Genomic DNA, 25,834 nt, shown 5'->3' with positions numbered 1-25,834 from the left:
TAAAATACTTAAACCCTGATCCCTGTGTATTAATTTAGTTATACTTTCTCGAAGTTTCCCTTGGCCACCCTTATCTTTCCCTCTTGTAGCACATAGCTTCCCTAGATGTTATTTACAATCTAATGGGATTATGATTTATAAACTCCTGATGGAAGGAAGTGTCCTTGCTTTTTATAGAAGCAACATACCAGGTGAAAAGCATAGTAAATCAAGTGTTAGAAGGCCCTCGGTTCTGGTTGCCAATAAGACTTGGCCAAATGATTATCTTTTTCTCTATCTCTGCTTCCTGGGGAGTGTGGCTGGGACAAGGAAATGGCATAGGTTTAGGATTCAGACAGACCTGGGTGTGGATCAAAGATCTGCTTTCTGGACCAAGTACTTTTAATTGCTGAGCCTCAGTTTCCTCATCTGTAAAATTGGGATGGGATAACTACTTCATAGATTTTTGGTAATTGTTCAACTTTGAATGAGGTAAATATATGAGATACCTTGTGCAGTGCCTGATTCTTAGTGGGTATTTCATTTATAATGGGGTTGGGGCTGTAGAAGTTGTAGTTATTATCATCAAGCTTGCTTATCTCATGATTGTTAGGACAGGCACATGAAAAAATGGAGGTGAAAGAATTTTGTGAATTGTGGCAGTGGTATGATAATAATTATTCTTCTATACTGGTGAAATATGGGTGAACCAATAGGAGTTTAAAAAATGCTTAATAATAAGGGTAATTCTTACTATACATCTTCTGATGTTACTCTCCCAAAGTAAAATCTGGTAATAGAAACTAGGATTTTTAGGTAATGGCTGAGTATTTAATACTTAGAGAAGGCTAATGGTATGCTCATTAAAAATGAATCACTGAGATATTTATTTAAGCACTTTTATTTAAAACATGTTATATCCTTGAACGGGGTGCCCCCTGCTGACATTTTAAAACAGACATTCCAGATCATTTCCAAGTAAGTCATCCCTCTGTATCAGCCCAGAGATTGGTTTTAGTATCTGCTTGGATACCAAAATTCACACGTACTGTTTTTTTCCCCCACTTTTAAAAATTAAAGTTTGATTGTAAAACAGTTTTAATTTGAATAAAATGATACTGAGGTAGACAAGTTGTCTGGTAGGAATCCTCTTTTATTCTCTTTCTCCATTCAAAGCCACTTCCAGCGAGGTTTTCTCTGACCTCAGGTTATATTACCTTGACAGCATATGGTAAAGGGTCCTTAACTTAGTCTGGGAGATAATTATTATTGAAGTAGATATATTTATTCCTTAGTTTTGTTTTGCATGTAAAAAATTAGAATCACATGATATAATTTTATGTTTGTTTTCCCTGTAACATATGTATTATGTATTTTAAATGTTATTAACATTTAAAAATAAAATACATAATACTTAAGATAAACTTTTTATATGTTGTGAATATCTGATCATTTGGTTTACTATTTTTGGATAGTATTATAATGTTGTAAACAACATTTTGATGAACATTTTTGAGATTAAATCTTTGTGTCTGCTTTTTCTTTTTCTCTTTAGGGAAGATTCATAGAATTAGAACAAATCGATAGAAGGCAGTAAATATTTTTGTGACTTCTGAAAAATTGCTGAAATACTCTTAAAAATTAAAATTGTATCAATACATAATCCCAGTCGGTGTGTTTAAAATACCTTTTGTTAGAACTTCCAACATTGAGTATTTATCAAATTGTATATCCTTTTATCCTTGCCAGTCAACTTTGAGGTATAATTCACATACAGTAATACTATAATTAAAAAAATTTGTTAATTGTAAATTATACATAATTTAAAACATACCATTTTAGCCATTTTTATGTGTACAGTGGCGTTTAGTTCATTCTCATTTTTGTATAACCCTCACCACTATTCATTTCCAGAACTTTTTCATCATCTTAAACAGAAGCTCCTTACCCATTAAACAGTAACTTCCCTTTTCCCTTCCCCAGTCCTGGTAACCTATACTCTACTTATTCTGTCTTTGTGAATTTGCTTGTAGTGAGTGCCTCATATTGCTACTGAAACATCAAGGGGTTTGGTCTAGGTCCTGTTGCTTACAGCACAGAAAGCCAATCACAGAGACAATGAGTATTGCTAGGGAAGAAGGCTTCAATTGGGTGCTGCAGCTAAGGAGATGGGAGATCAGTCTCAAATTTGTCTCCTCAACTGACTAAAACCAGGGGTTTATTTAGCAGGGAAGGAATGTAACCATGTATGGGAAAACAGGAATTAGGAAGGGTGAGGAAGAGGAGTTGGTTGACAGGAAGCAGGTAGTTGATTGGGCAATTGTGATGAGTGAGGGGGTCTGGTATCTTATGGTCCAGATGTGGTGATCTGTTAAGTTTCAGTTCCTTGATAACTATCTGGGAGGCCTGATGGTTGGTTTCCCAAGAAAGGAACTCAGATAAGACAAATGTAACTTTCTCGAGGTTTAAGACTAGGAGGGTCAATTTCTATGTTTATTTTAACAGACCGTAAACATCAGTTCTATAGGACAATTGGTCTGATTCAGTTTCCATGTAGTTGAGTGGTTTTGATTTTCTTAGTCCTGAGTTCTAGTTTGAGTGCACTGTGGTCTGAGAGACAGTTTGTTATAATTTCTGTTCTTTTACATTTGCTGAGGAGTGCTTTACTTCCAACTATGTGGTCAGTTTTGGAATAAGTGCGATGTGGTGCTGAGAAGAATGTATATTCTGTTGATTTGGGGTGGAGAGTTCTGTAGATGTCTATTAGGTCCACTTGGTGCAGAGTTGAGTTTAATTCCTGGATATCCTTGTTGATTTTCTGTCTCGTTGATCTGTCTAATGTTGACAGTGGGCTGTTAAAGTCTCCCATTATTATTGTATGGGAGTCTAAGTCTCTTTGTAAGTCTCTAAGGACTTGCTTTGTCAATCTGGGTGCTCCTGTATTGGGTGCATATATATGTAGGAAAGGTAGCTCTTCCTGATGAATTGATCCCTTTACCATTATGTAATGGCCTTCTATGTCTCTTTTGATCTTTGATGGTTTAAAGTCTGTTTTATCAGAGACTAGGATTGCAACCCCTGCTTTTTTTTGTTTTCCATTTGCTTGGTAGATCTTCCTCCATCCCTTTATTTTGAGCCTATGTGTGTCTCTGCATGTGAGATGGGTCTCCTGAATACAGCACACTGATGAGTCTTGACTCTATCCAATTTGCCAGTCTGTGTCTTTTAATTAGACCATTTAGTCCATTTACATTTAAGGTTAATATTGTTATATGTGAACTTGATCCTGTCATTATGATATTAGCTGGTTATTTTGCTCGCTAGTTGATGCAGTTTCTTCCTAGTATCGATGAACTTTACATTTTGACATGTTTTTGCAATGGCTAGTACCTGTTGTTGCTTTCCATGTTTAGTGCTTCCTTCAGGATCTCTTGTAGGGCAGGCCTGGTGGTGACAAAATCTCTAAGCATTTGCTTGTCTGTCAAGGATTTTATTTCTCCTTCACTTATGAAACTTAATTTGGCTGACTATGAAATTCTTGGTTGAAAATTCTTTTCTTTAAGAATGTTGAATATTGGCTCCCACTCTCTTCTGGCTTGGAAAGTTTCTGCCGAGAGATCTGCTGTTAGTCTGATGGGCTTCCCTTTGTGTGTAACCTGACCTTTCTCTCTGGCTGCCCTTAACATTTTTTCCTTCATTTCAACTTTGGTGAATCTGACAATTATATATCTTGGAGTTGCTCTTCTCGAGGAGTATCTTTGTGGCGTTCTCTGTATTTCCTGAATTTGAATGTTGGCCTGCCTTACTAGGTCGGGGAAGTTCTCCTGGATGATATCCTGTAGAGTGTTTTCCAACTTGGTTCCTTTTTCCCCCTCACTTTCAGGTACACCACTCAGACGTAGATTTGGTCTTTTCACGTAATCCCATACTTCTTGGAGGCTTTGTTCATTTCTTTTTACTCTTTTTTCTCCATACTTCTCTTCTTGCTTCATTTCATTCATATGATCTTCAATCGCTGATACTCTTTCTTCCAGTTGATTGAGTCAGTTACTGAAGCTTGTGCACTTGTCACGTATTTCTCATGTGATGGTTTTCATCTCTTATCAGTTCTTTTAAGGTCTTTTCTGCATTGATTATTCTAGTTATCCATTCATCCGTTCTTTTTTCAAGGTTTTTAGTTTCTTTGCACTGGTTACGTAGTTCCTCTTTTAACTCTGAGAAGTTTGACCGACTGAAGCCTTCTTGTCTCAACTCGTCAAAGTCATTCTCCATCCAGCTTTGTTCCGCTGCTGGCGATGAGCTGCGTTCCTTTGGAGGGGGAGATGCGCTCTTATTTTTTGAATTTCCAGCTTTTCTGCCCTGCTTTCTCCCCATCTTTGTGGTTTTATCTGCCTTTGGTCTTTGATGATGGTGACGTACTGATGGGGTTTTGGTGTGGGTGTCCTTTCTGTTTGTTAGTTTTCCTTCTAACAGTCAGGACCCTTAGCTGTAGGTCTGTTGGAGTTTGCTTGAGGTCCACTCCAGACCCTGCTTGCCTGGGTATCAGCAGCAGAGGCTGCAGAAGATAGAATATTGCTGAACAGCGAGTGTTGCTGTCTAATTCTTGCTCTGGAAGCTTTGTCTCAGGGGTGTACCCCACCGTGTGAGGTGTGAGGTGTCCGTCTGCACCTAGTGGAGGATGTCTCCCAGTTAGGCTACTCAGGGGTCAGGGACCCACTTGAGCAGGCAGTCTGTCCGTTCTTAGATCTCAACCTCCATGCTGGGAGATCCACTGCTGTCTTCAAAGCTATCAGACAGGGGCATTTACCTCTGCCGAGGTTTCTGCTGCTTTTTGTTTAGCTATGCCCTGTCCCCAGAGGAGGAGCCTACAGAGGTAGGCCGGCCTCCATGAGCTGCAGTGGGCTCCACCCAATTCGAGCTTCCAGGTGGCTTTGTTTACCTACTTAAGCCTCAGCAATGGCGGGTGTCCCTCCCCCGGCTTCGCTGCTGCCTTGCACTTAGATCGCAGACTGCTGTGCTAGCAATGAGGGAGGCTCCGTGGGCGTGGGACCCTCAGGGCTGCGTATGGAATATAATCTCCTAGTGTGCCGTTTGCTAAGACCCTTGGTAAAGTGCAGTATTAGGGTGGGAGTTACCCAATTTTCCAGGTGTTGTGGGTCTCAGTTTCCCTTGGCTAGGAAAAGGGATTGCTTTCCCCCTTGCACTTCCCAGGTGAGGCAATGCCTCACCCTGCTTCAGCTCTCGCTGGTCGGGCTGCAGCAGCTGACCAGCACTGATTGTCCGGCACTCCCCAGTGAGATGAACCTGGTACCTCAGTTGAAAATGCAGAAATCACCCGTCTTCTGTGTCACTCACACTGGGAGCTGGAGGCTGGAGCTGTTCCTATTCGGCCATCTTGGGCGTGCCCTTGGTCCTGCTTTTTAATGCTGTTTATTTCTCAAATGCCTGGTGATCTCTGGTTCTTAGTTTATATTATGAATAAATGATTAAATTGATTGGTATAGAAGTTGGCAATATGAGTTTCCTTTATGCTTGCCTAAGTCTCTTTCTCCAATAGCCTCTCCTTTAAATAAAGGGTTGGTATGTGGGTAGGTGAGGCCTATTGACTGGTTGGCTTTAATTTGGAATTCTAGCTGACCGAAGATCAGGTAGGCAGGCTGGAGGCCTCTGCAATTGCCAGGGTAGGTTTTTATTTGGAGTGGAGTTGGCTTTCCTCACTTAACCCCTTCCCTGTTTCAGTATCTCAAAGACCACTGTCTCTGCTTCCCACTTCCATACCTATGTCCCACCCCAAGGTGGATTGCTCACTGTAGGAACAATTTCCACATTTACCCAGGAGGCCAGGTCTGCAGGGTTTATTCTGTGTACCAGGGAAGGGTGATGGAAAAGAGGCAGGACCTGATTGACTCATCTGTTTCTTGTACAAGGACACAATTGTTCCTTGTGCAGTTATAATCTGATGATTGTCCTGTGGCTGATTCTTGCTTTCTGTCTTAGTTTGTTCCAAGTCCCTGAGGCTTCCTTGGGAACATCTGTCTACCTATAATTCTTAGACAGGGGATTTCTTTGTTGGTTCTCTGTCAGTCTTAATTCTATCTATGCATGTCATCTGAGATTTTCTCAAACTTTCTAGTTCAATTTTAGCCCTCCTTTTTGTTTCCAGTTATCATTTAATAAAAAGAACTTGTATTTTAGAGACTGTAGAGGGATCAGAAAAGTGAGTGTCAAGTGTTTAGTCTGCAATCATTAAAGACAGAGAATATCTCATAAGTTTAGAACTGTGTTACTTACCTGATTATGATTTATGGACACTTTCTTTCCCTTTCCCTTTTATTTGTTCTTTTCCTTATTTATTTATTTTATTATTATTTTCAGAGACTCACTCTAAAAAAATAGGATCTCACTGTGTCCCTGAGGCTGGAATGGAACTACTGGTGCATGTCACCATGCCTGGCTAAATTAAAAACTTTTTTTTTTTTTTTGGTAGAGACAGGGTCTCACTTTGTTGGCCAGGCTGGTCTTGAACTCTTGGCCTTAGTGATCCTTCCATCTCATCCTCCTAAAGTGCTGGAGATTACAGATGTGAGCCACTTTACCCGGCCAAAGTTTTCATTTTTTAATATGATGTATAAGGTATATAGAAGTGCTTTTTTTTCTTTTGAGACAGAGTCTCACTCCGTCACCCAGGCTGGAGTGCAGTGGCACGATCTCGGCTCACTGCAACCTCCACCTCCCGGGTTCAAGCGATTCTCCTGCCTCAGCCTCCCGAGTAGCTGGGATTGCAGGCACCCACCACCACGCCCAGCTAATTTTTGTATTTTTTAGGAGAGATGGGGTTTCACCATGTTGGCTAGGCTGGCCTCGAACTTCTGACCTCAAGTGATCTGCCCACCTCGGCCTCCCAAAGTGCTGGGATTACAGGCGTGAGCCACCGTGCGCAGCAGAAGTGCTTCTAACTTCCCAAGTGTTTAGGCTTTTTGTTTTATATTTGTTATTTTTACTTTTCTCCTTTTACTACATCAAAATGAGTCCTTTATAATTTCTGCTTTAGGGAATTCTAATAATTTATCTTTGTGGTCTAATATAAAATCATTTTTAATGTATGCCATGAATATAGTCAACTATTAAGAATAATGTAGTAATAGTGACTTGCTCATTCAGCACAAATTGTCATGACACAATGGTAATTTCTGTGTCATGACATGTGGATTATCTCCTGATTCTTAGAACAGCATGAGGTACATATTATTTCCTGCTTGTTGTGCCTACCAGGCACATGAAAGATGAGTAATTATCCCAGGGTGCTGTCTGCCTTGCCCCCAATGGTGGGGTCAGGGCCAGGTCCAAGACTTTGAATTCGAGTCTTAGACAACATCCTATACAGCCTCCCACTGAGTAAGAGTAGTCTCTGTAGGGTGTAGACTTTGATAGATACATCTGTTAGTTTGACTTTGTAGTTTTATTTAGGATGCTCGAATGTGTGAATGTATTGATGAATGTATTCATTGTTGCCTTCTCTCTCTGCTTGGAAGAGAAAAAAATTGAAGTATACCACTACTATGGGTTTACTTTTCATGCTTTGTTATTTGGTGTATAAAGATTCACACCAGGCTGGGCGCCGTGGCTCATGCCTATATCTCAGCATTTTGGGAGGCTGAGGCGGGTGGATCACGACGTCAGGAGTTCAAGACCAGCCTGGCCAACATGGTGAAACCCTGTCTCTACTAAAAATACGAAAATTAGCTGGGCATGGTGGTGCGCACCTGTAATCCCAGCTACTGGGGAGGCTGAGGCAGGAGAATGACTTGAACCCAGGAAGCAGAGGGTGCAGTGAGCCGAGATCGTGCTACTCAGTACATTCCAGCCTGGGTAACAGAGCAAGGCTCCCTCTCAAAAAAAAAAAATCACATTTTATTTCTTCTGTAGGTCATACGCTTTTTAGTTCTTTATTTTATTTTTATTTTTATTTTTATTTTTATTTTGAGACAGATTGCTATTGTAGCCCAGGCTGGTGTGCAATGACACGATCTTGGCTCACCGCAACCTTTGCCTCCCAGGTTCAAGCAATTCTCCTGCCTCAGCCTCCCGAGTAGCTGGGATTATAGGCACACATCACCACGCCTGGCTAATTTTGTATTTTTAGTAGAGACGGGGTTTCTCCATGTTGGTCAGACTGGTCTCAAACTACTGAACTCAAGTGATCTGCCCCCCTCAGCCTCCCAAAGTGCTGGGATTACAGGCCTGAGCCACCGTGCCTGGCGATGGTTTTTAGTTTAAAGGGAATCTTTTTCTCATGAGTTTAGCCTTGAATTCTACTGAGATTTACATTGGAAATCCTGTTTGCCTTTTGTTTGCCTTGTACAGCCATACTTTTATGCACTTTTTTCCTACTAATGTGTTTAGTTATTTTGCTTTTCGTGTTGATATATTTATTCAACAGACTGTCTCGGTGTTACAGTGGCGATGGGGATACAACCCTGCCTTCATGGATCTCCTGGGCTGATTGGGGAGACAGATAATAAACAAGTAAATGAATGAATAAGTAACTACAGAAGTTTAGTTTTGCTCTAATGTGGTAGCCATTAACTTCATACGGGTTATTTAAATTAAAAATGGATAGTAGCTTACTCATTCAGCACATATTGTCAGATACAGTGGTACTTTCTGCACATGGATTATCTCCTTTGATTCTTAGAACAACATGAGGTACATATTGTTATTGGTCCTGCGTATGAGGTAACCAGGACCAGGCACGTGAAAGATGAGTAATGACCCCAGGATACTGTCTCCCTCACCCTCAACTGTGGGGGTAATTTTTACATTAAAAATTAAGGCGAGATTCCATAGCTTACGCCTGTAATCCCAGCACTTTGGGAGGCTGAGGTGGGCAGATCACTTGAGCTCAGGAGTTCAAGACCATCCTGGACAACATGGCGAAACCCTGTTTCTACTAAAAATACAAAAATTAGCAGGGGTGACGTCGCACACCTATAGTCCCTGCTACTTGGGAGGCTGAGTTGGGAGGATTGCTTGAGCCTGGGAGGCATTGCAGTGAGCGGAGGTTGTGCCATTGCACTCTAGCTTGGGTGACAGGGTGAGAACCTGTCTCCAAAAAAAAAAAAAATTAAATGTTTTGTTCCTTACTTGCATGTGTCGTATTTTATGTGCTTGATAGTCATATGTCTAGTGGATACTGTATGGAGCAGTGCAGATGTGGGACACTTCTGTCAGGGCACGAAGGTTTGTTAGACAGTGCTGCCTTAGATGCTGTCATGGAGATGGGTTGGTTCTGAGGTACAGTGTCAAGTCACTGGGGGCACCTGGAGTGGTGACCTGAGAAAACCTGAATTTTGAGAAGGAACCTGTATTGTGAGGGTGTTGTATATAGGGTATGTGATACTTGTATTTAGGATTTTGGTAAAAAGTGACTATTCATAAGCGATTTAAAGTTTCTGTTTTAAAAGTATAGGATTTTTAGGTAGTGTGTTTTCTCTTGTTCTAATAGGAATTGTTTTTGGTCATATTAGGGAAAATAATTGGCATGTTGATACATTTTTATTTTAGTTAAATAAATCTGGTCGCCAGTATTTACTTTTATAAATTCAAAAATGGTTAAGTGTTTCATAAGTATTTTGAGCTTGTCTTTGAAAAGAGATAGACAGATGCAGTGGCTCAAGCCTGCAATCCCAGAACTTTGGGAGGCTGAGATGGAAGGATTGTTTTTCAGGAGTTCAAGGCCAGCCTGGGCATCATAGCGAGACCCCATCTCTACAAAAAGTAAAAAAATTTAGCTGGGTGTGGTGGTGCACGCCTACAGTCCCAGCTCCTTAGGGGGTTGAGGTGGGAGGAGGGCTTTTCCAATTGTCCTACAGATATTTTTCAAAATGACTACTTTTAAAGTATAATCTTTTTATTCAGAGGTGGGATGCTAATTCTACAATTGCCCAGGACTTCTTTAATTTGTATATGTTAAGATATTTTAATGGTCAATTTAAGAAGTGTTGAAATTTATAAGAATCATTTCTGTATGTTAGAGTTGTGATAATGCAGACATTTTCCCTGTAGTACTTTTCTGAGTCTGATTTGTTTTCCTCCATGGGTACCACATAGGTTTATTTTAAGGTGGTAAAAAATGAAAGCTGACTAAGGTACATACTGATTATCCCAGACAACATGCCGACATCACTAAATAAGAGTGCAGTTCTCTTCAACTCACTATTTGTTTCAATTAGAAAAAAACTAATCAAAACTAATTTTTCTGCATGAAATGTCTTTTCAAATCACACTGAATGTGATTTATTAATAGTAATTTATCAACTTCAGTTTTCTGCTGGATGCTAAAAGAACACCTCATTAAAACTAGTGTTTATGCAAATAGTACAATTTTTAAAAACTTTTGATTGTAAAAATTTCTGTTACACTGAATACATACAGATATGTTACTGTTCAGATATTATTTACTACTTGCATAGAAACTCACTGATCTTCTAACAAGTAGAAAAGAGACCTTTAGCCAAATGCCTCTGTACTCAGCAATAAAAGGATTAATTACTGTTTTGCTCTTTTCTGGTTAAAGATTTTAAAAAATCTTATTTTCCTTTTGCTATTAAACCACAACTTGTTTAAATTTTGTCACTATTGCAGTATTGCAGCGGACATTACAGTTCGTGTCTCCCTATGTATATGTTTCTCTGGGCTGTGTACATGTACGAGTGTGGGCCTGACCTGTCACATTCAATTTTTAATTTATAGTCTTATATCTAATGCTCATCATTGCATAATGTAACTAGCTGGGATTAGTTTCCTTGGTCCCCGAATCTTCAGAGCCTGTTTTCTCTCCATTTACAGACGGGCCAAGGTTGCTCGGGTGATTGGTTTACTGGCTTCGCACACAACTGAGCTCCAGGAAAATACTCCTGTTGTTGAGGTAAAGTCTTTTATTACTTAAATGTGATGAATGACAAGAAATACTGTTCTTGATTCTGTAATTTAGAACATGCAGCTTTCACTGATCTTCACTTGACTTTTCTCTGTGGGATTGTGGCAATCGTTCTAAAACTGTCACCTCAACAGACGTTTAGGCTTAAACGTAGCAGCACATTTACAACGTAGTCCATCATTAAAATGGCACAGCAGAGTTAACAAGGCTTGTGAACTCTGCTCATCATTCTTTCATTTGTTTTTGAATAAGCCTTTTTTCATTGCTAGTTTTCTTGTAGTCTGTCTAATAGACTAATGTATTTCCTAGTTAAAGCATAGCTTACAATTCAAAATTCAAATTCTTCTGGCCTTTCACCTTGAATTTAGTGTTCTCATATGAAAGATTACTTTCTACCTATTCTGTTAATGTATGTTACACTTAATTGGTAATGGAGTTTTATCACTTGATCTGGGAAGAGGCTCAAGAGTCAGCGTAGGTGAAAAGAACCAAGGCTTTTAGGGGCAACAGCAAGAGCTCCTGAAGGAAGTAAAGGGGTAAGGAGAGGGGATTTTGTAGAGTTGAAGCTGGGGTTGTGTGGTATTTGGGGCTTTGAGAGGAATTGGAAAAATTTCTGTCTTGTCCACTATAGTAGCCAATTGGTATTTGGAGCCTTAAGAAGAACTGGAAAATTTCCTCTCTGTGCCGTTCACTGCAGTAGCCAATTGCTGGGATAGTTTCCTAGCTGGCCTTATAGTGTCTGGGTGGAGATTAATTTAATTTCACTGTATTTCCCTTGCTTGCAATTCCATCTCTATTTCCTGCAAACTGTTGGATCTCTGAGCTGCTAGTAAAATGCTACTAAGTCTAAATTTTTCCTTTTTTTGTGGTGGGGCGGGGGGGACTAAAATAAATGAATTGTGACCTATATAATTACCAATGGTACCCAGCTTGGTTCTCAGAGATGTGACGAGTAGATTTTTATCTAAAAGATTGAGCATATAGGGCAGTATCACCAGGAAGATGAGAAGGCTTAGGATCTCAAAAATGGGAGTTCCTTCTGAGGGCTCAGAGCAAAAGGTCTCCAGTGAGATGGAGTAGCTGTAGGAGAAGGGAGAGAACTTAAAGTCCAAGACAAAGTCCCAGCATTTTAGAAGATATCCCTGCATTATCAGAGCAGGCATTTGTTTCTCAGGAGCTGTGAAGAAAGAGCCTCTGAATATGTAAAATATGACTGTTGAATTAAATTATTCAGTAGTTGCAGTAATAAGTAGGATGGATACTTTAGGAAGCTGAGTTAGTGAATTTGAAGATCAATTGGATGAATTCTCTTAGGATTCATAAAGAAAGAGGATAAAGATTATGAACTAAAAAGTCATGGATGATAGTTTCAGTTTTGTTGAACTATCCAGTGTAGTAGCCACCAGCCACTATGGCTATTGAGTGCTTGAAGAAAAGCTAGTCTGCATTGAGATGACCAACTTATAGAAAAGAATAGTATGGCCACCCTGTGATTTCCAAACCCCATTGTTCTACTTTATTACTTTATCTTTTTCATACTATATATCACCACCTGGCATTTTATGTATTTATTTCTCTTTCCACACTAGACTATAAGCTCCATTGGAAAAGGGATTTTGAACTGTCTTGTTCAACACTCCACCCCAGTGCCTAGACAGTGCCTTGTGTATATATAGATACTGACAAATATTTCAAAATAAATGAATAAAACTCTATCAGTATTCTTGGAACTCCCTGTAGCAGTGCCTGGAAGATGGTGTGTTTTGTTGTTGCAGGAATTTTCAAGGGACTGGGCAGAGGGCATGTGAAGTAACCTGGGACCTGCTGGTCACCCTGGGTGATGTGATGCCCTCATTCTTGCTGTTGCTGCTGCTGCACTCCCACTTGGAGAGTTTGGCCCAGCAGTTCCTGAACCATATTTGTTACCTGTTCTCACTAGGGTTGAGTTCTTTGGCCAGTTTTTATTCTCAAAGTATTTCTCCTACTCCAGTTGTACTTTGTTGACATTGTATTCCTGGTGCTGCCTCAACTGAGAGGAAAGGGTGGGTGTTAACTCCCGAGGTTCTTGTATCTTTTATTCCAGTACTGTTCTCTTCATGGGTGTTTGCTGATGCTTTATTAGTTTGAAATGCAAGAACTTAGGGAAAATCATACTTATTTCATTAAAAAAATGGCATATACTGAACTATCTGGTGAACTGTTTTGAATTACACATACTGTATTGTGAACTACATTTGGTTGGATAATAGCTTGTATAATAACTTGAAATTGAGCGAGGTGCTCCTTTGTGATGCCATCTTAATTTTTGTTATTTCTCAACACTTTTTAGTTATTTCATTACTTTCAATGGCAAAAATTGTAATCACTGTTCCACGAACCTAATTCCTGCTGTGAGCAGTTGGCTGTGATAATTTAAGTAGCCACTAGAGGTCATTCAAGCACTAGGAAAAAAATTGTGCAAGTTTGAAGAATTTATATTTCAGTTTCCAGAAGCAGGATCTGTGGAAGCTGAGCGAGTACATGGTACCATGTTTCATCTTTTTCTTTTTTTTTTTTTTTGTTTTTTTTTTTAAGTTTCTGCTACAGGATGTGTGGCTCCATTCCACTGGTGATTTTTTACCATTTGAGATGAATAAGATAAATGAAAACCATTATAGTCTCTCCAGAAAAATACCATCAACACTTAGCACATGATTTTAGGGGATCTGGGAACCCTGTGGAGTGAACCTTTGGTTCATAACTCTTGAGACCAGGTTTCTGTATAACTCACAATTGGGTGCTTGTAGATAATTTTTCAATAATCAGTAACAAAATTTCAAGTGTGAGACGAATCCTGAGTTCTCTATTAGGGTTACTCTTAGTGAACAAGAAAAATTGTGGTTGTAGATCCTATTAGCATTTTATTTTTTACTTTATTTATTTATTTATTTATTTTTTGAGACAGAGTCTTGCTTTGTTGCCCAGGCTGTAGTGTAGTGATATGATCTCGGCTCACTGCAACCTCTGCCTCCCGGGTTCAAGGGATTCTCAGCCTCTGCCTCACGAGTAGCTGGGACCGCAGGTTCATGCCGCCACACTCCTTCTAATTTTTGTATTTTTAGTAGAAACATGGTTTCATCATATTGGCCAGGCTGGTCTTGAACTCCTGGCCTCAAGTGATCCACTTGCCTTGGCTTCCCAAAGTGCTGGGATTACAGGCGTGAGCCACTGCACCTGGCCCATATAAGCATTTTAAAGGCATAGAACCTCATTTTGTTACTCATCTTTGTACCCCACCGTGCCGAGCCAGCAAAGTAATGTGTATTTTAGGCACTCAGTCAATGCTGAAGAGTTTAATGAATGATTAAAAGAATGTCAGAAGAGTATGATGGTATAATTTGTTACAAAGAGACAGAGAAAATGGAGCAAAAATCTATTTTACTATCCCTGTAATATAATTTAAATCTCTTTCATCTTATTCTCTCATCAACAGCTACAGAAAATAACAGTCATGATCTCCTTTATGCATTTAGAAGCATTTATTGACATTTGTATCTTTTTCACAGAAAAATATAACCATCTGAAGCTTATTTTCCTAGATAACACATTTACCACTCTGTAATCATTGTGGTTTCTATGTGTAATAATTTTAAAAAATATTTCTGATATTAAGCCAACATATTTAGTCTGAAGCATGCAGTGGATCTATTTTAGGAAATTTAATGTAGACCCATCAAATTCTAGAGCTGAAAGGAATTTTTTTTGTGACCGAGTCTTACTCTGCCACCCAGGCTGGAGTTCAGTGGCGCGATCTTGGCTCACTGTAACCTCTGTCACTGAGGTTCAAGCGATTCTCCTGCCTCAGCCTCCTGAGTAGCTGGGATTACAGGCATGCACCACCACACCCAGCTAATTTATTTTGTATTTTTAGTAGAGACAGGGTTTCACCACATTGGCCAGGCTGATCTCGAACTCTTGATCTCAAATAATCCACCCGCCTCAGCCTCCCAAAGTGCTGGGATGACAGGCGTGAACCACCACTCCTGGTCAAAAGGAATGTTAATAGACATTTTAGGTTAACCCATTCATTAAATTTCTTTATTATCAGCTGGGCATGGTGACTCATGGCTGTAATCCCCGTACTTTGGGAGGCTGAGATGGGAGGATAACTTGAGCCTAGGAGTTTCAGACCAGCCTGGCCAACATAAGGAGACCCTGTCTCTAGGAAAAATAGAAACAGTTTGGCGTGGTGGTGCGCATCTGTGATCCCAGCTACTCAGGAGGCTGAGACATGACCCGGGGAGGTTGAGGCTGCAGTGGGCTTGGGCTACTATGCTATTGCACTCCAGCCTGTGCAACAGAGCAAGACCCTGTCTCAAAAAAAAATTTTTTTTTTATTATGGAAAATTTCAACATATATAGAAGTAGAGAGAATAGAATAATGAGGTAGCATCATTCCCTTCCAGCAATCAACACTGACTAATCTTGTTTCATCTTGTCTCCTGCTTTCATTCCCCCTTTCCCTTTTTCTCTCCCTCTCTCTTTCTTGCTGGAGTATTTTAAATAAAATAGTATCATTTTGCTAGTAAATATATTTTTCTAGCAGACAAGGATTAGAAAAATATATAACCGTGATTTCATTATCACACCCAATACATTCAACAGTAGTCTCTGAGTATCATCTAATACCCAGTTAGTGTTCAGATTTCTTGGTGGTTTCATACAGCCAAAATGATGGTTCGATGTGAAGTGATAAAGTAGTTGGCGGATGAGGCAAATAAAAAGGAATGTGGACCCAATAATAACGTGAAGTCCGTGGAAGCCTGTGGCAACGAAAAATGTTGAACCGTAAATACCATCGGAGATAGTAAAAGGTGCTTCAAAGTACTCTGAGGTTTGTAGCAGGGTGAAGTAGGTGCCTAGCTTGGATTGTTTTTTTTCGGTTACTGCTTATGAGGCTGTGATGAGCTCAGGTGATTGTAACCCCAGACGTGAGTAGTACAGAGGTATTTAGGAGGGGTACTTCTAGGGGGTTTAAGGGGATAATGCCTGTTGGTGGTCAATGACCCCCCAAGCAGGGTGTTGGGGCGAGACTTGAGTGGTAAAATGCTCAGAAAAAGCCGATAAAGAAGAATAGTTCTGAGATGATGAATAGTGTTATTCCGTATCGAAGGCTTTTTTGGACGGATGTTGTGTGGTGGCCTTGGTATGTGCTTTCTCGTACAATGTCACGTCACCATTGATATAAGGTTAGTATGTTGGTTAGTAGGCCTAGTATTAGTAGGGTGGTAGAGTAAAAGTGGAACCATATGATTAAAGCGGATGTTATCAGGAAAGCTGACAGAGCTCCTGTCAGTGGCCAGGGACTGGGTTTAACTATGTGATAGGCATGGGATTGGTGAGTCATTAGGTGTTGTTATGTAGATAGAGGCTAACTAAGAGTGTGAAGACATAGGCTTGGATTAGGGCTACTGCGATTTCTAGAATGGTTAGTAGTGCTAGGAGTATGGAGGTTAGCAGGGTTGCGAAGAAGCTGATAGTTGATAGTGCTAGTACAACGTTTCCAATCAGGTGCATTAGTAGGTGGCCAGCTGTGATGTTTGCGGTCAGTCGTACGGCTAGGGCTACTGGTTGGATAAGTAGACTAATAGTTTCGATTATTACCAGCATAGGGATAAGTGGTGTGGGTGTACCTTGTGGTAGAAGGTGAGCTAGGGAATTTTTGGTTTTAAAGCGAAGTCCTATGATTACTGTGCCTGCTCATAGGGGAATTGCTATGGCTAGGTTTATGGAAAGTTGGGTGGTTGGTGTAAATGAGTGAGGTAGAAGTCCCAAAAGATTCGTTATGGTAATAAAGGTAATTAGAGACATTAGTATTAAAGATCAGGTCTGTCCTTTAGCATTGTGAATTATTATTATTTGTTTTAGGGCAAATTGAGTTAGGTTTTGTTGAATGGTAATTAGTCGATTGTTAATGGGGTATTTAGAGGTTGGGATTAGTAGGGTGGGGAATAGGATGATAGGGATTGTGGCTGGTTGGCTTAGGATTGTTGGAGTCGAGAATGAGGTAGGCCGGGCGCGGTGGCTCAAGCCTGTAATCCCAGCACTTTGGGAGGCCGAGACGGGTGGATCACAAGGTCAGGAGATCGAGACCATCCTGGCTAACCCGGTGAAACCCCGTCTCTACTAAAAAATACAAAAAACTAGCCAGGCGAGGTGGCGGGCGCCTGTAGTCCCAGCTACTCGGGAGGCTGAGGCAGGAGAATGGCGTGAACCCGGGAGGCGGAGCTTGCAGTGAGCTGAGATCCGGCCACTGCACTCCAGCCTGGGTGACAGAGCGAGACCCCGTCTCAAAAAAAAAAAAAAAAAAAAAAGAGAATGAGGTAAACAGGTTTTCGTTCATTTTGGTTGTCAGTGATTATTGTGGGTTTGTAGATTGGAGTTTTTTGTAAGAGGGGGTTGATAGTAATTTGTGTTTAGTAGTTTTAATTGTATGATAAGATATAGTGTAGGGAGCATCGTCATAATAATAGTGAATCATGTCGATGTATCTAACTGGGGCATTTCACTGCAGAGGGTGTGTCCCCCAGTCTTTAACTTAAAAGGTTAATGCTAGGATAGCTGTACAGTGGACTTGTAAAGTATTTTGAGGATTTATGGGGTGGGAATGCTGAGGGGAGAGAAAAGGAAGTAGGGTTATTTATAGGGTAAATACAGGTCCTATTTCAAAGATTTTTAGTGGGATTAGTTCTGCGACGATTGGTATGAAGCTATGATTTGCGCCACAGATTTCTGAGCATTGTCCATAATAGACACCTGGTCGTGTGGCCGTGAATACAGTTTGGTTTAAGCGTCCAGGTACTGCATCTGTTTTTAGGCCTAGTGTAGGGATAGTTCATGAATGCAAGACATCTTGAGATGTGATTATTATACGTACGGGGGCTTCAATTGGGAGGACTACTCGATTGTCAACTTCTAGAAGCCGAAGGTCTCCTGGGTTTAATAATAGTGGGGGTAATATGTAAGAATTAAAGATTAGGCCCCCATAGTCCGTATATTCATAGGTTCAGTATCACTGGTGTCCAATTGATTTGATAGTGAAGGATGGGTCGTTGACTTCATCCGTCAAGTATAGGATGCACAGGGATGGGAGGGCAATCAGGATTAAGATAATTGCGGGTAAGATGGTTCAGATAGTTTCTATTTCTTGAGCGTTTGTGATGTTAGTATTGGTTAGTTTTGTTGTGAGTGTTGAGAGCAAGGCATATAATACTAGGAAGCTGATTAAAGATATGGCTATAAAAGCATGGTCATGAAAAGTGATTAGTTCCTCTATAACAGGGGATGTGGCGTCTTGTAGGCCTAGTTGAACTGGATGAGCCATGTAAGATATATAGGGTTTGACCTATAATTTAGCTTTGACAAAGCTATGAAATGGTTTATCTAATATCTTGTTGAAAAAGTTATAGGGGCTATAAGATTGGCTTGAAACCAGTTCTAGGGGGTTCGACTCTCTCCTTTTTCGTTTAGTTTAATATAGGTTGGTTCTTCGAATGTATGGTAGGGTGGAGGACAGCCAGTTAGTCATTCTAGACTAGTGAAGGGTTGTTCGGTTAGTAGTACTTTACGTTTTGAGGCAAAGGCTTCTCAGATCATGTAGATTATTAAGATTACTGCTACTAGTGAGATGAAGGAGCCTATAGATGACAGGATATTTCATGTAGTGTAGGCATCGGGGTAATCAGAGTAGCGTCGGGGTGTTCCGGACAGGCCAAGGAAGTGTTGTGGAAAGAAGGTTAAATTTACGCCCACGAATATAATGATAAAATGGGCTTTGGCGCAGGTTTGGTCTAATGTATAGCCTGAGAATAAAGGAAATCAATGTATAAAGCCTCCTATAATGGCGAATACAGCCCCTATTGATAAAACATAATGAAAATGGGCGACAACGTAGTATGTGTCGTGTAGTATGATATCTAGGGATGAGTTTGCCAAGATAATGCCGGTTAAACCCCCTACAGTAAATAGGAAGATAAAGCCTAGGGCTCAAAGTATTGCCGGAGATCACTTAATATTGCCTCCATGAAGTGTAGCAAGTCAGCTAAAAACTTTCACACCGGTAGGGATTGCAATGATTATAGTGGCGGAAGTGAAATAGGCTCGTGTATCTACATCTATGCCAACTGTAAATATATGGTGAGCTCATACAATGAAACCTAAAAATCCAATTGATATTATGGCTCAAACTATACCCATATACCCAAACGGTTCTTTTTTTCCGGAGTAGTGAGTTACAATGTGGGAAATTATCCCAAAACCGGGGAGAATGAGGATGTAGACTTCAGGGTGACCAAAGAATCAAAATAGGTGTTGATATAGGATAGGGTCTCCTCCCCCAACAGGATCGAAGAAAGTGGTGTTGAGGTTGCGATCTGTTAGTAGTATAGTAATACCGGCGGCTAAGACTGGTAGAGAGAGGAGTAGAAGGATTGCTGTGATTAAGATTGATCAGACAAATAAGGGGGTTTGGTATTGGGATATTGCAGGGGGTTTTATGTTGATGATGGTGGTAATAAAGTTGATGGCCCCTAAGATAGAGGAAATACCTGCTAGGTGGAGGGAGAAGATGGTTAAATCTACGGAAGCTCCTGGGTGAGAGAAGTTTCCTGCTAAAGGGGGGTATACTGTCCAACCTGTTCCGGCGCCAGCTTCTACTACGGTTGACGCTATTAGTAGTAGGAAAGAAGTGGGGAGGAGTCAGAAGCTTATATTATTTAGGCGGGGAAATGCTATGTCGGGCGCGCCGATTATTAAGGGCACTAGTCAGTTCCCGAAGCCTCCAATTATGATAGGTATGACTGTAAAGAAAATTATAATGAATGCATGGGCTGTTACAATAACGTTGTAGATATGGTCGTTACCTAGTAGATTGCCAGGTTGACCTAGTTCAGCTCGAATGAGAAGGCTTAGGGCTGTACCTATGACCCCAGCTCATGCACCAAATAGTAAATATAGAGTTCCAATGTCTTTATGGTTTGTTGAAAAGAGTCAACGGTTGATGAGCATAAGTGGGGTGGAAAAAAGGAAAAAAAGTGGTAAAATGGCTGAGTAAGTATTAGGCTGTAAACCTAAAGATGGGGGTCTAGTCCTCCTTTTACCAGCCCCGAGGTGATTTTCATGTTGAATTGCAAATTCAAAGGAGCAGTTTCAGAGTTTCTGCCGGGGCTTCTCCCGCCTTTTTTTCCTGCGGCGGGAGAAGTGGATCAAAGCCAGTCGATTAGGGTGTTTAGCTGTTAACTAAATTTTTGTGGGTTCGAATCCCATTGATCTAGTAAGGGCTTAGCTTAATTAAAGTAGTTGATTTGCGTTCAATTGATGCAGAGTAGGTGTTTGCAGTCCTTATGTGTTTCAGAAATTAAGTATTTTTACTTACTATGGGCTTTGAAGGCTCTTGGTCTTATTTAACCTAAATTTCTAGTGGGTAGCTGAGATTAGGGGGGAGATTGGTAGTAAAAGAGTAGAGGTGATGATGAGTGGGGGAATAAGGAGTATGGGTTTTGTATTTTCGAACTGTCATATTATTTTTGTGTTGTTGGATGTGGGGAATAGTGTTAGGGAGATGGTGTAGATTAGGCGTATGTAGAAGTATAGGTTAAGTAGAGTTATGGTAATTATAATAGAGGGAATGAGAAAGTTGTTGTTCATTGTGAGTTCTTGAATAATAATTCACTTGGGTAGGAAGCCAGTGAAAGGGGGTAAGCCCCCTAGAGATATGAGGATGGATGCTGTTAGTGGTGCTAGGTGGATCGATTTGTTTCAGGTGCGGGATAGTATGAGAGTTGTGGTGCTTGAGTTCAGGTTAAGGATCAGGAATATGGTAGTTGTTAGGATGATATATATGGTTAAATAAAGAATTGTAATAGTTGGGTTGTATACCAGTGCTATCATTATTCAGCCCATGTGAGTGATTGAAGAGTATCCTAGGATTTTGCGTAATTGTGTTTGGTTAAGACCTCCTCAACTGCCCATTACAATGGATAGGGTAGAAAGAGTTAGGAGGGTGTAGATGTTGATTGATGGATGAATTTGGTATATGATTGAGATGGGGGCTAGTTTTTGCCATGTAAGGAGGAGTAGGCCGGAAGTTAGGGGTGTTCCTTGGGTGACTTCTGGAACTCAGAAGTGAAAGGGGGCTATTCCTAGTTTTATGGCAAGAGCGATTGTTATTATTAGAGACGGAAGTTGGTTAATGTAACTTGTTATTGTTCAGCACCCTGATAATAGATTGTTAGAGATAATTGCTATTATGAGGATTATAGATGCGGTAGATTGTATTAGGAAATATTTGGTAGCAGCTTCTGTAGAGCGGAGATTTGTTTTTTTTATTAGAATTGGGACAAAGGCTAGTATGTTTATTTCTAGGCCTGCTCAGGCGAGAAATCAGTGTGAGCTTAGTGTTGTGGTGAGTGTACCTGTGATTATTGTGGTGTAGATGATAAGTTGAGCTAGTGGGTTGATTAGTACGGGAAGGATGTGACCAACATTTTCGGGGTATGGGCCCGATAGCTTGTTTAGCTGACCTTACTTTAGGATAGAGTGTATGAGGTAGCACGGAGAAGTTTGGATTCTCAGGGGTAGGTTCGATACCTATAATCCTAGAAATAAGAGGGTTGGGGCCTCTATTATTTACTCTATCAAAGTAACTCTTTTGTCAGACATATTTCTAGGTTTGAGGGGGAATGCTAGAAATTGCGACGGGTATTGAGGTGTTTCATATGAGTAGTGCTAGTGTGAGTGGGAGGAAACTTTTTCATAGTAGGTGTATGAGTTGGTCGTAATGGAATCGGGGGTATGCTGCTCGGATTCATAGGAATAAGGAAGTTAGGAGGAGTGTTTTGATGGTGAAGCATATTGTGAATAGTTCTGGTGAATGGATGGGGTAGAATGTGCCTAGGAAAATTGTGGTTGTTAGGGCGTTTATTATGATGATGTTTATGTATTCGGCTATGAAGAATAGGGCGAATGGACCTGCAGCGTATTCAATGTTAACACCTGATACTAATTCTGATTCGCCTTCTATGAGATCAAAGGGGGTTCGATTTGTTTCTGCTAGTGTGGAAGTAAATCATATTATAGCTAAGGGTCATGATGGTAGGAGAAGTCATAGGTGTTCTTGCGTTGTAATGAGTATATTGAGGTTAATTGAGCCACTTGTTAGTAGGACTGATAGTAGGATAATGGCGAGGGTAACTTCGTATGAAATTGTTTGAGCGACGGCTCGTAGGGCTCCAATTAGGGCGTAGTTTGAATTTGATGCTCATCCTGATCATAGGATGGAGTAGACAATTAGGCTAGATATGGCTAGGATGAATAGGAGTCCTAGATTGAAGTTGATTAGGGCATTAGGTATGGGGAGGGGAGTTCATAGGAGAAGAGCAATGAAGAAGGCTAGAGCGGGTGCGGTAATATAGAGGGTAGTGGTAGATGTTGAGGGTTTTAGGGGTTCTTTAGTGAAAAGTTTTATTGCATCAGCAAAGGGTTGTAATAGTCCATATGGGCCTACAATATTGGGTCCTTTTCGTAGCTGTATGTAGCCTAGTAACTTTCGTTCAACGAGTGTGAGGAATGCTATGGCAGCTAATGTAGATATAATTAGGAGTGTAAAAGGTTTATCATGGCCATGGTGTTAAGAAGAGGAGTTGAACCTCTGGTTGTAAAGTTTTAAGTTTTATGCAATTACCGGGCTCTGCCATCTTAACAAACCCTGTTTTTGGGTAGAATATGTGATATTTTGCTAAATTGAGATTAGGTCATTTATGTAATGAAGGCGCTTTATGAAGTGGGCCTTATTTCTCTTGTCCTTTCGTACAGGGAGAAATATATAATAGATAGAAACCGACCTGGATTGCTCCGGTCTGAACTCAGATCACGTAGGACTTTAATCGTTGAACAAACGAACCCTTGATAGCTGCTGCACCATTAGGATGTCCTGATCCAACATCGAGGTCGTAAGCTCTATTGTCGATATGGACTCTAGAATAGAATTGCGCTGTTATCCCTAGGGTAACTTGTTCCGTTGATCAAATTATTGGATCAATTGTGAATATTAGTTCGCTTTGACTTGTGTAGTCTTAGCATGTATTGTTCGGAGGTTTGGTTGTGCTCCGAGGTCACCCCAACCAAAATTTTTAATGCAGGTGTAGTAGTTTAAAGGTCCGTGGGTTTATATGGTTTTTGATTGCATTAATAAATTAAAGCTCCATAGGGTCTTCTTGTCTTATTATTTTATGTCCGTCTCTTCACGGACAGGTCAATTTCACTGGTTAAAAGTAAGAGACAGTTAAACCCTCGTTGTGCCATTCATGCGAGTCCCTATTTAAAGAACAAGTGATTATGCTACCTTTGCACGGTCAGGGTACCGCGGCCGTTAAACGTGTGTCACTGGGCAGGCAGTGCCTCTAATACTAGTAATGCTAGAGGTGATGTTTTTGGTAAACAGGCGGGGTTTGAGTTTGCCGAGTTCCTTTTACTTTTTTTAATCTTTCCTTAAAGCATGCCTGTGTTGGGTTAACAGTGAAGGTAGCATGGGCTTGTTTGTGCTTGCTATGCCGGGCTGTTAAGTATCGGTGAGGCTTTCGGTCTGATTTAGGCTTATGCAGTGGAGAAAATATTCATGTTACTTATACTAGCATTATTGCTTCTATAGGGTGATAGATTAATCCAATGTGGTGTGAGGAGTTCAGTTATGTGTTTGGTATTTTTGGGGTAGTTGATGTTGAGCTTGAACGCTTTCTTAATTGATGGCTGCCTTTAGGCCAACTATAGTAATTGGGGTTTTTACTCTCTCTGTAAGGTTTTTTCCTAGTGTCTAAAGAGCTGTCCCTCTTTAGACTAGCAATTAAGCTTACAGGGGGATTAGGTGGTTCTGCAGGTAAGCTTAAGGTCGAACTAAGATTCTGTCTTGGATAACCAGCTATCACCAGGCTCGGTAGGCTTGTCACCTCTACCCAGAAATCTTCCCACTATTTTGCCACATAGATGGGTGCGCTCTTTTAGCTGTTTTTGGGTAGCTCGTCTGGTTTCGGGGAATTTGGCTTGTAGTTCTCTTTGTGAAATTGTTTCTAGCTAATCCATTATGCGAAAGGTACAGGAGTTAATCCTTGCTATTTTGTGCTTGGGTGGTTTTCTATCTTTCCCTTACGGTACTGTATCTATAGCGCCAGATTAAAATTTCTATCGCCTATACTTTGTGTAGGTGAATGATTTAGTGTATGTTGGCTTGGTATTAGTGTTGGTTATGCTTAGGGCTAGTATTAGCTCAAGGCAATCAAATAATATTGAGATTTTCTGGGTGTAAGCCAGGTGCTTTATATTAAGCTATGCCTTGATTTATCCAAGTGCACCTTCCAGTACACTTACCGTGTTACGACTTATCCCCTCTATATAAATATTAGGGCGTTTAGTTAAGATGTTCCTTAAGTATATTTGAGGGGAGTGACGGGCGGTGTGTGCGCGCTTTATGGCCTGGTTCAATTAAGCACTCTATTCTTAATTTACTGCTAAATCCTCCTTGGACTCTTAGATTTCATAAGAGCTTTCGTGGAGTTTTCTGAGATAGAAAATGTAGCCCATTTTTTACCGTCTCATGGGCTACACCTTGACCTAACGTTTTTGCGGTGGAGGGCATTTGCGCTCACTTTGTAACCTTCATCAGGGTTTGCTGAAGATGGCGGTATATAGGCTGAGCAAGAGAGGATGGGGTGGATCGGGGTTTATCGATTATGGAACAGGCTCCTCTAGGGGGATGTAAAGCACCGTCAAGTCCTTTGAGTTTCAAGCTGTTGGTGCTTGTAGTATTCTGGCGAGTAGTTTTGTTATTTAACTATTGAGGTTTCGGGCCAAGCATAGTGGGGTGTCTAATCCCAGTTTGGGTCCTGGCTATTGTGTGCTCAGAAGTTTTAAAGCCACTTTCGTAGTTTATTTTACATCAGCTAGGGTTTTACAGTTTAGATGGAGTTTAGCTTTATTATGTCAGATCTTAAACACCCTCTACACCGATCTCTATTAGCTAGGGTTAATCGTGTGACCGCGGTGGCTGGCACGAAATTAACCAACCCTTAATATAGCATAGCTTAGTTAAACTTTCGTTTATTGCTAAATATTTGTCACTGCTGTCTCCCGTGGGGGTGTGGCTAGGCAAAGCATTTTGAGCTGCATATGCATGCTTGATGCTTGCTCCTCTTGGTCATGATGATTTATAGGGCGTCTTCACCGGGATGGGGATGCTTGCATGTGTAATCTTGCCAAGAGCCAATAGAAAGGCCAGGACCAAGCCTATTTGTTTATGGGGTGTGCAAACCCATCTAGGCATTTTCAGTGTCTTGCTTTAGGCGGGTTTAAGCTACATAAACGGAGGTATGAGCATAATTGTGGGGTAGTTTCTTTGGGGTTGTGGAGAAAAAGCCTGTTGTGGGTTGGTGTTAAGAGTGTTTAGTGAAGTAAATATTTATTAGTTGAGGGGATGGCAGTTAGAGTCGTGCACACCTAAAAGATGAAAATACAAGCTCTGACCGGACATATTAAGACTTTTGTTTTTGGGGTTTGGCAAAAGTGGGTTTTGGATGAAGGTTGGAGATGGCGGTCGGGGGGTTTGGTGAAATTTTATTGTGGTTTTGTGGTATGGTGGGAGTGGTGTTGCGGAACTGGTTATTGGTATGTCCTACAAGCATGAATTAAATAACACCTTGTTGGAACTTGTGTGGGGCTAGAATATTGAACGTAGGTGCAATCAACAACTGCACGTACTAGGAATCAAAGACAGGCGCATTCAGGACGAGATGTGGTGGGAGTCAGCATTCTGCGATGGGGTTGCGTGCGGACCAGAGATAAAAGATACCAAATGCATGGAGAGCTCCCGTGACTGGTTAATAGGGTGAT

General features: G+C 40.8%; 1 protein-coding gene and 1 pseudogene across 10 annotated transcripts in view; one reads left to right on the top strand and one right to left on the bottom strand.

Moving 5' to 3' along the window:
- Window positions 1-25,834, top strand: part of ULK4 (unc-51 like kinase 4) — a 706,344-nt gene that overhangs the window by 74,215 nt on the left and 606,295 nt on the right. For all 10 annotated transcript variants that reach the window (XR_013413811.1, XR_001443048.3, XM_077992220.1 and 7 more), the window contains one exon: window positions 10,828-10,906. Coding sequence is in view for 8 of the 10 variants with exons in the window: in XM_077992220.1 (XP_077848346.1) it covers window positions 10,828-10,906 (79 nt within the window). In the remaining 2 variants the exon portion in view is untranslated. The remainder of the gene's footprint in view (window positions 1-10,827; window positions 10,907-25,834) is intronic.
- Window positions 24,292-24,756, bottom strand: LOC144339561 (18S ribosomal RNA; annotated as a pseudogene).

The sequence above is a fragment of the Macaca mulatta genome, chromosome 2 (assembly GCF_049350105.2).
Source record: "Macaca mulatta isolate MMU2019108-1 chromosome 2, T2T-MMU8v2.0, whole genome shotgun sequence".
In the NCBI taxonomy this organism is placed as follows: domain Eukaryota; kingdom Metazoa; phylum Chordata; class Mammalia; order Primates; family Cercopithecidae; genus Macaca; species Macaca mulatta.
The sequence above is the reverse complement of the archived record's forward strand: the minus strand, read 5'-3'. Positions and strand labels throughout refer to the sequence as shown.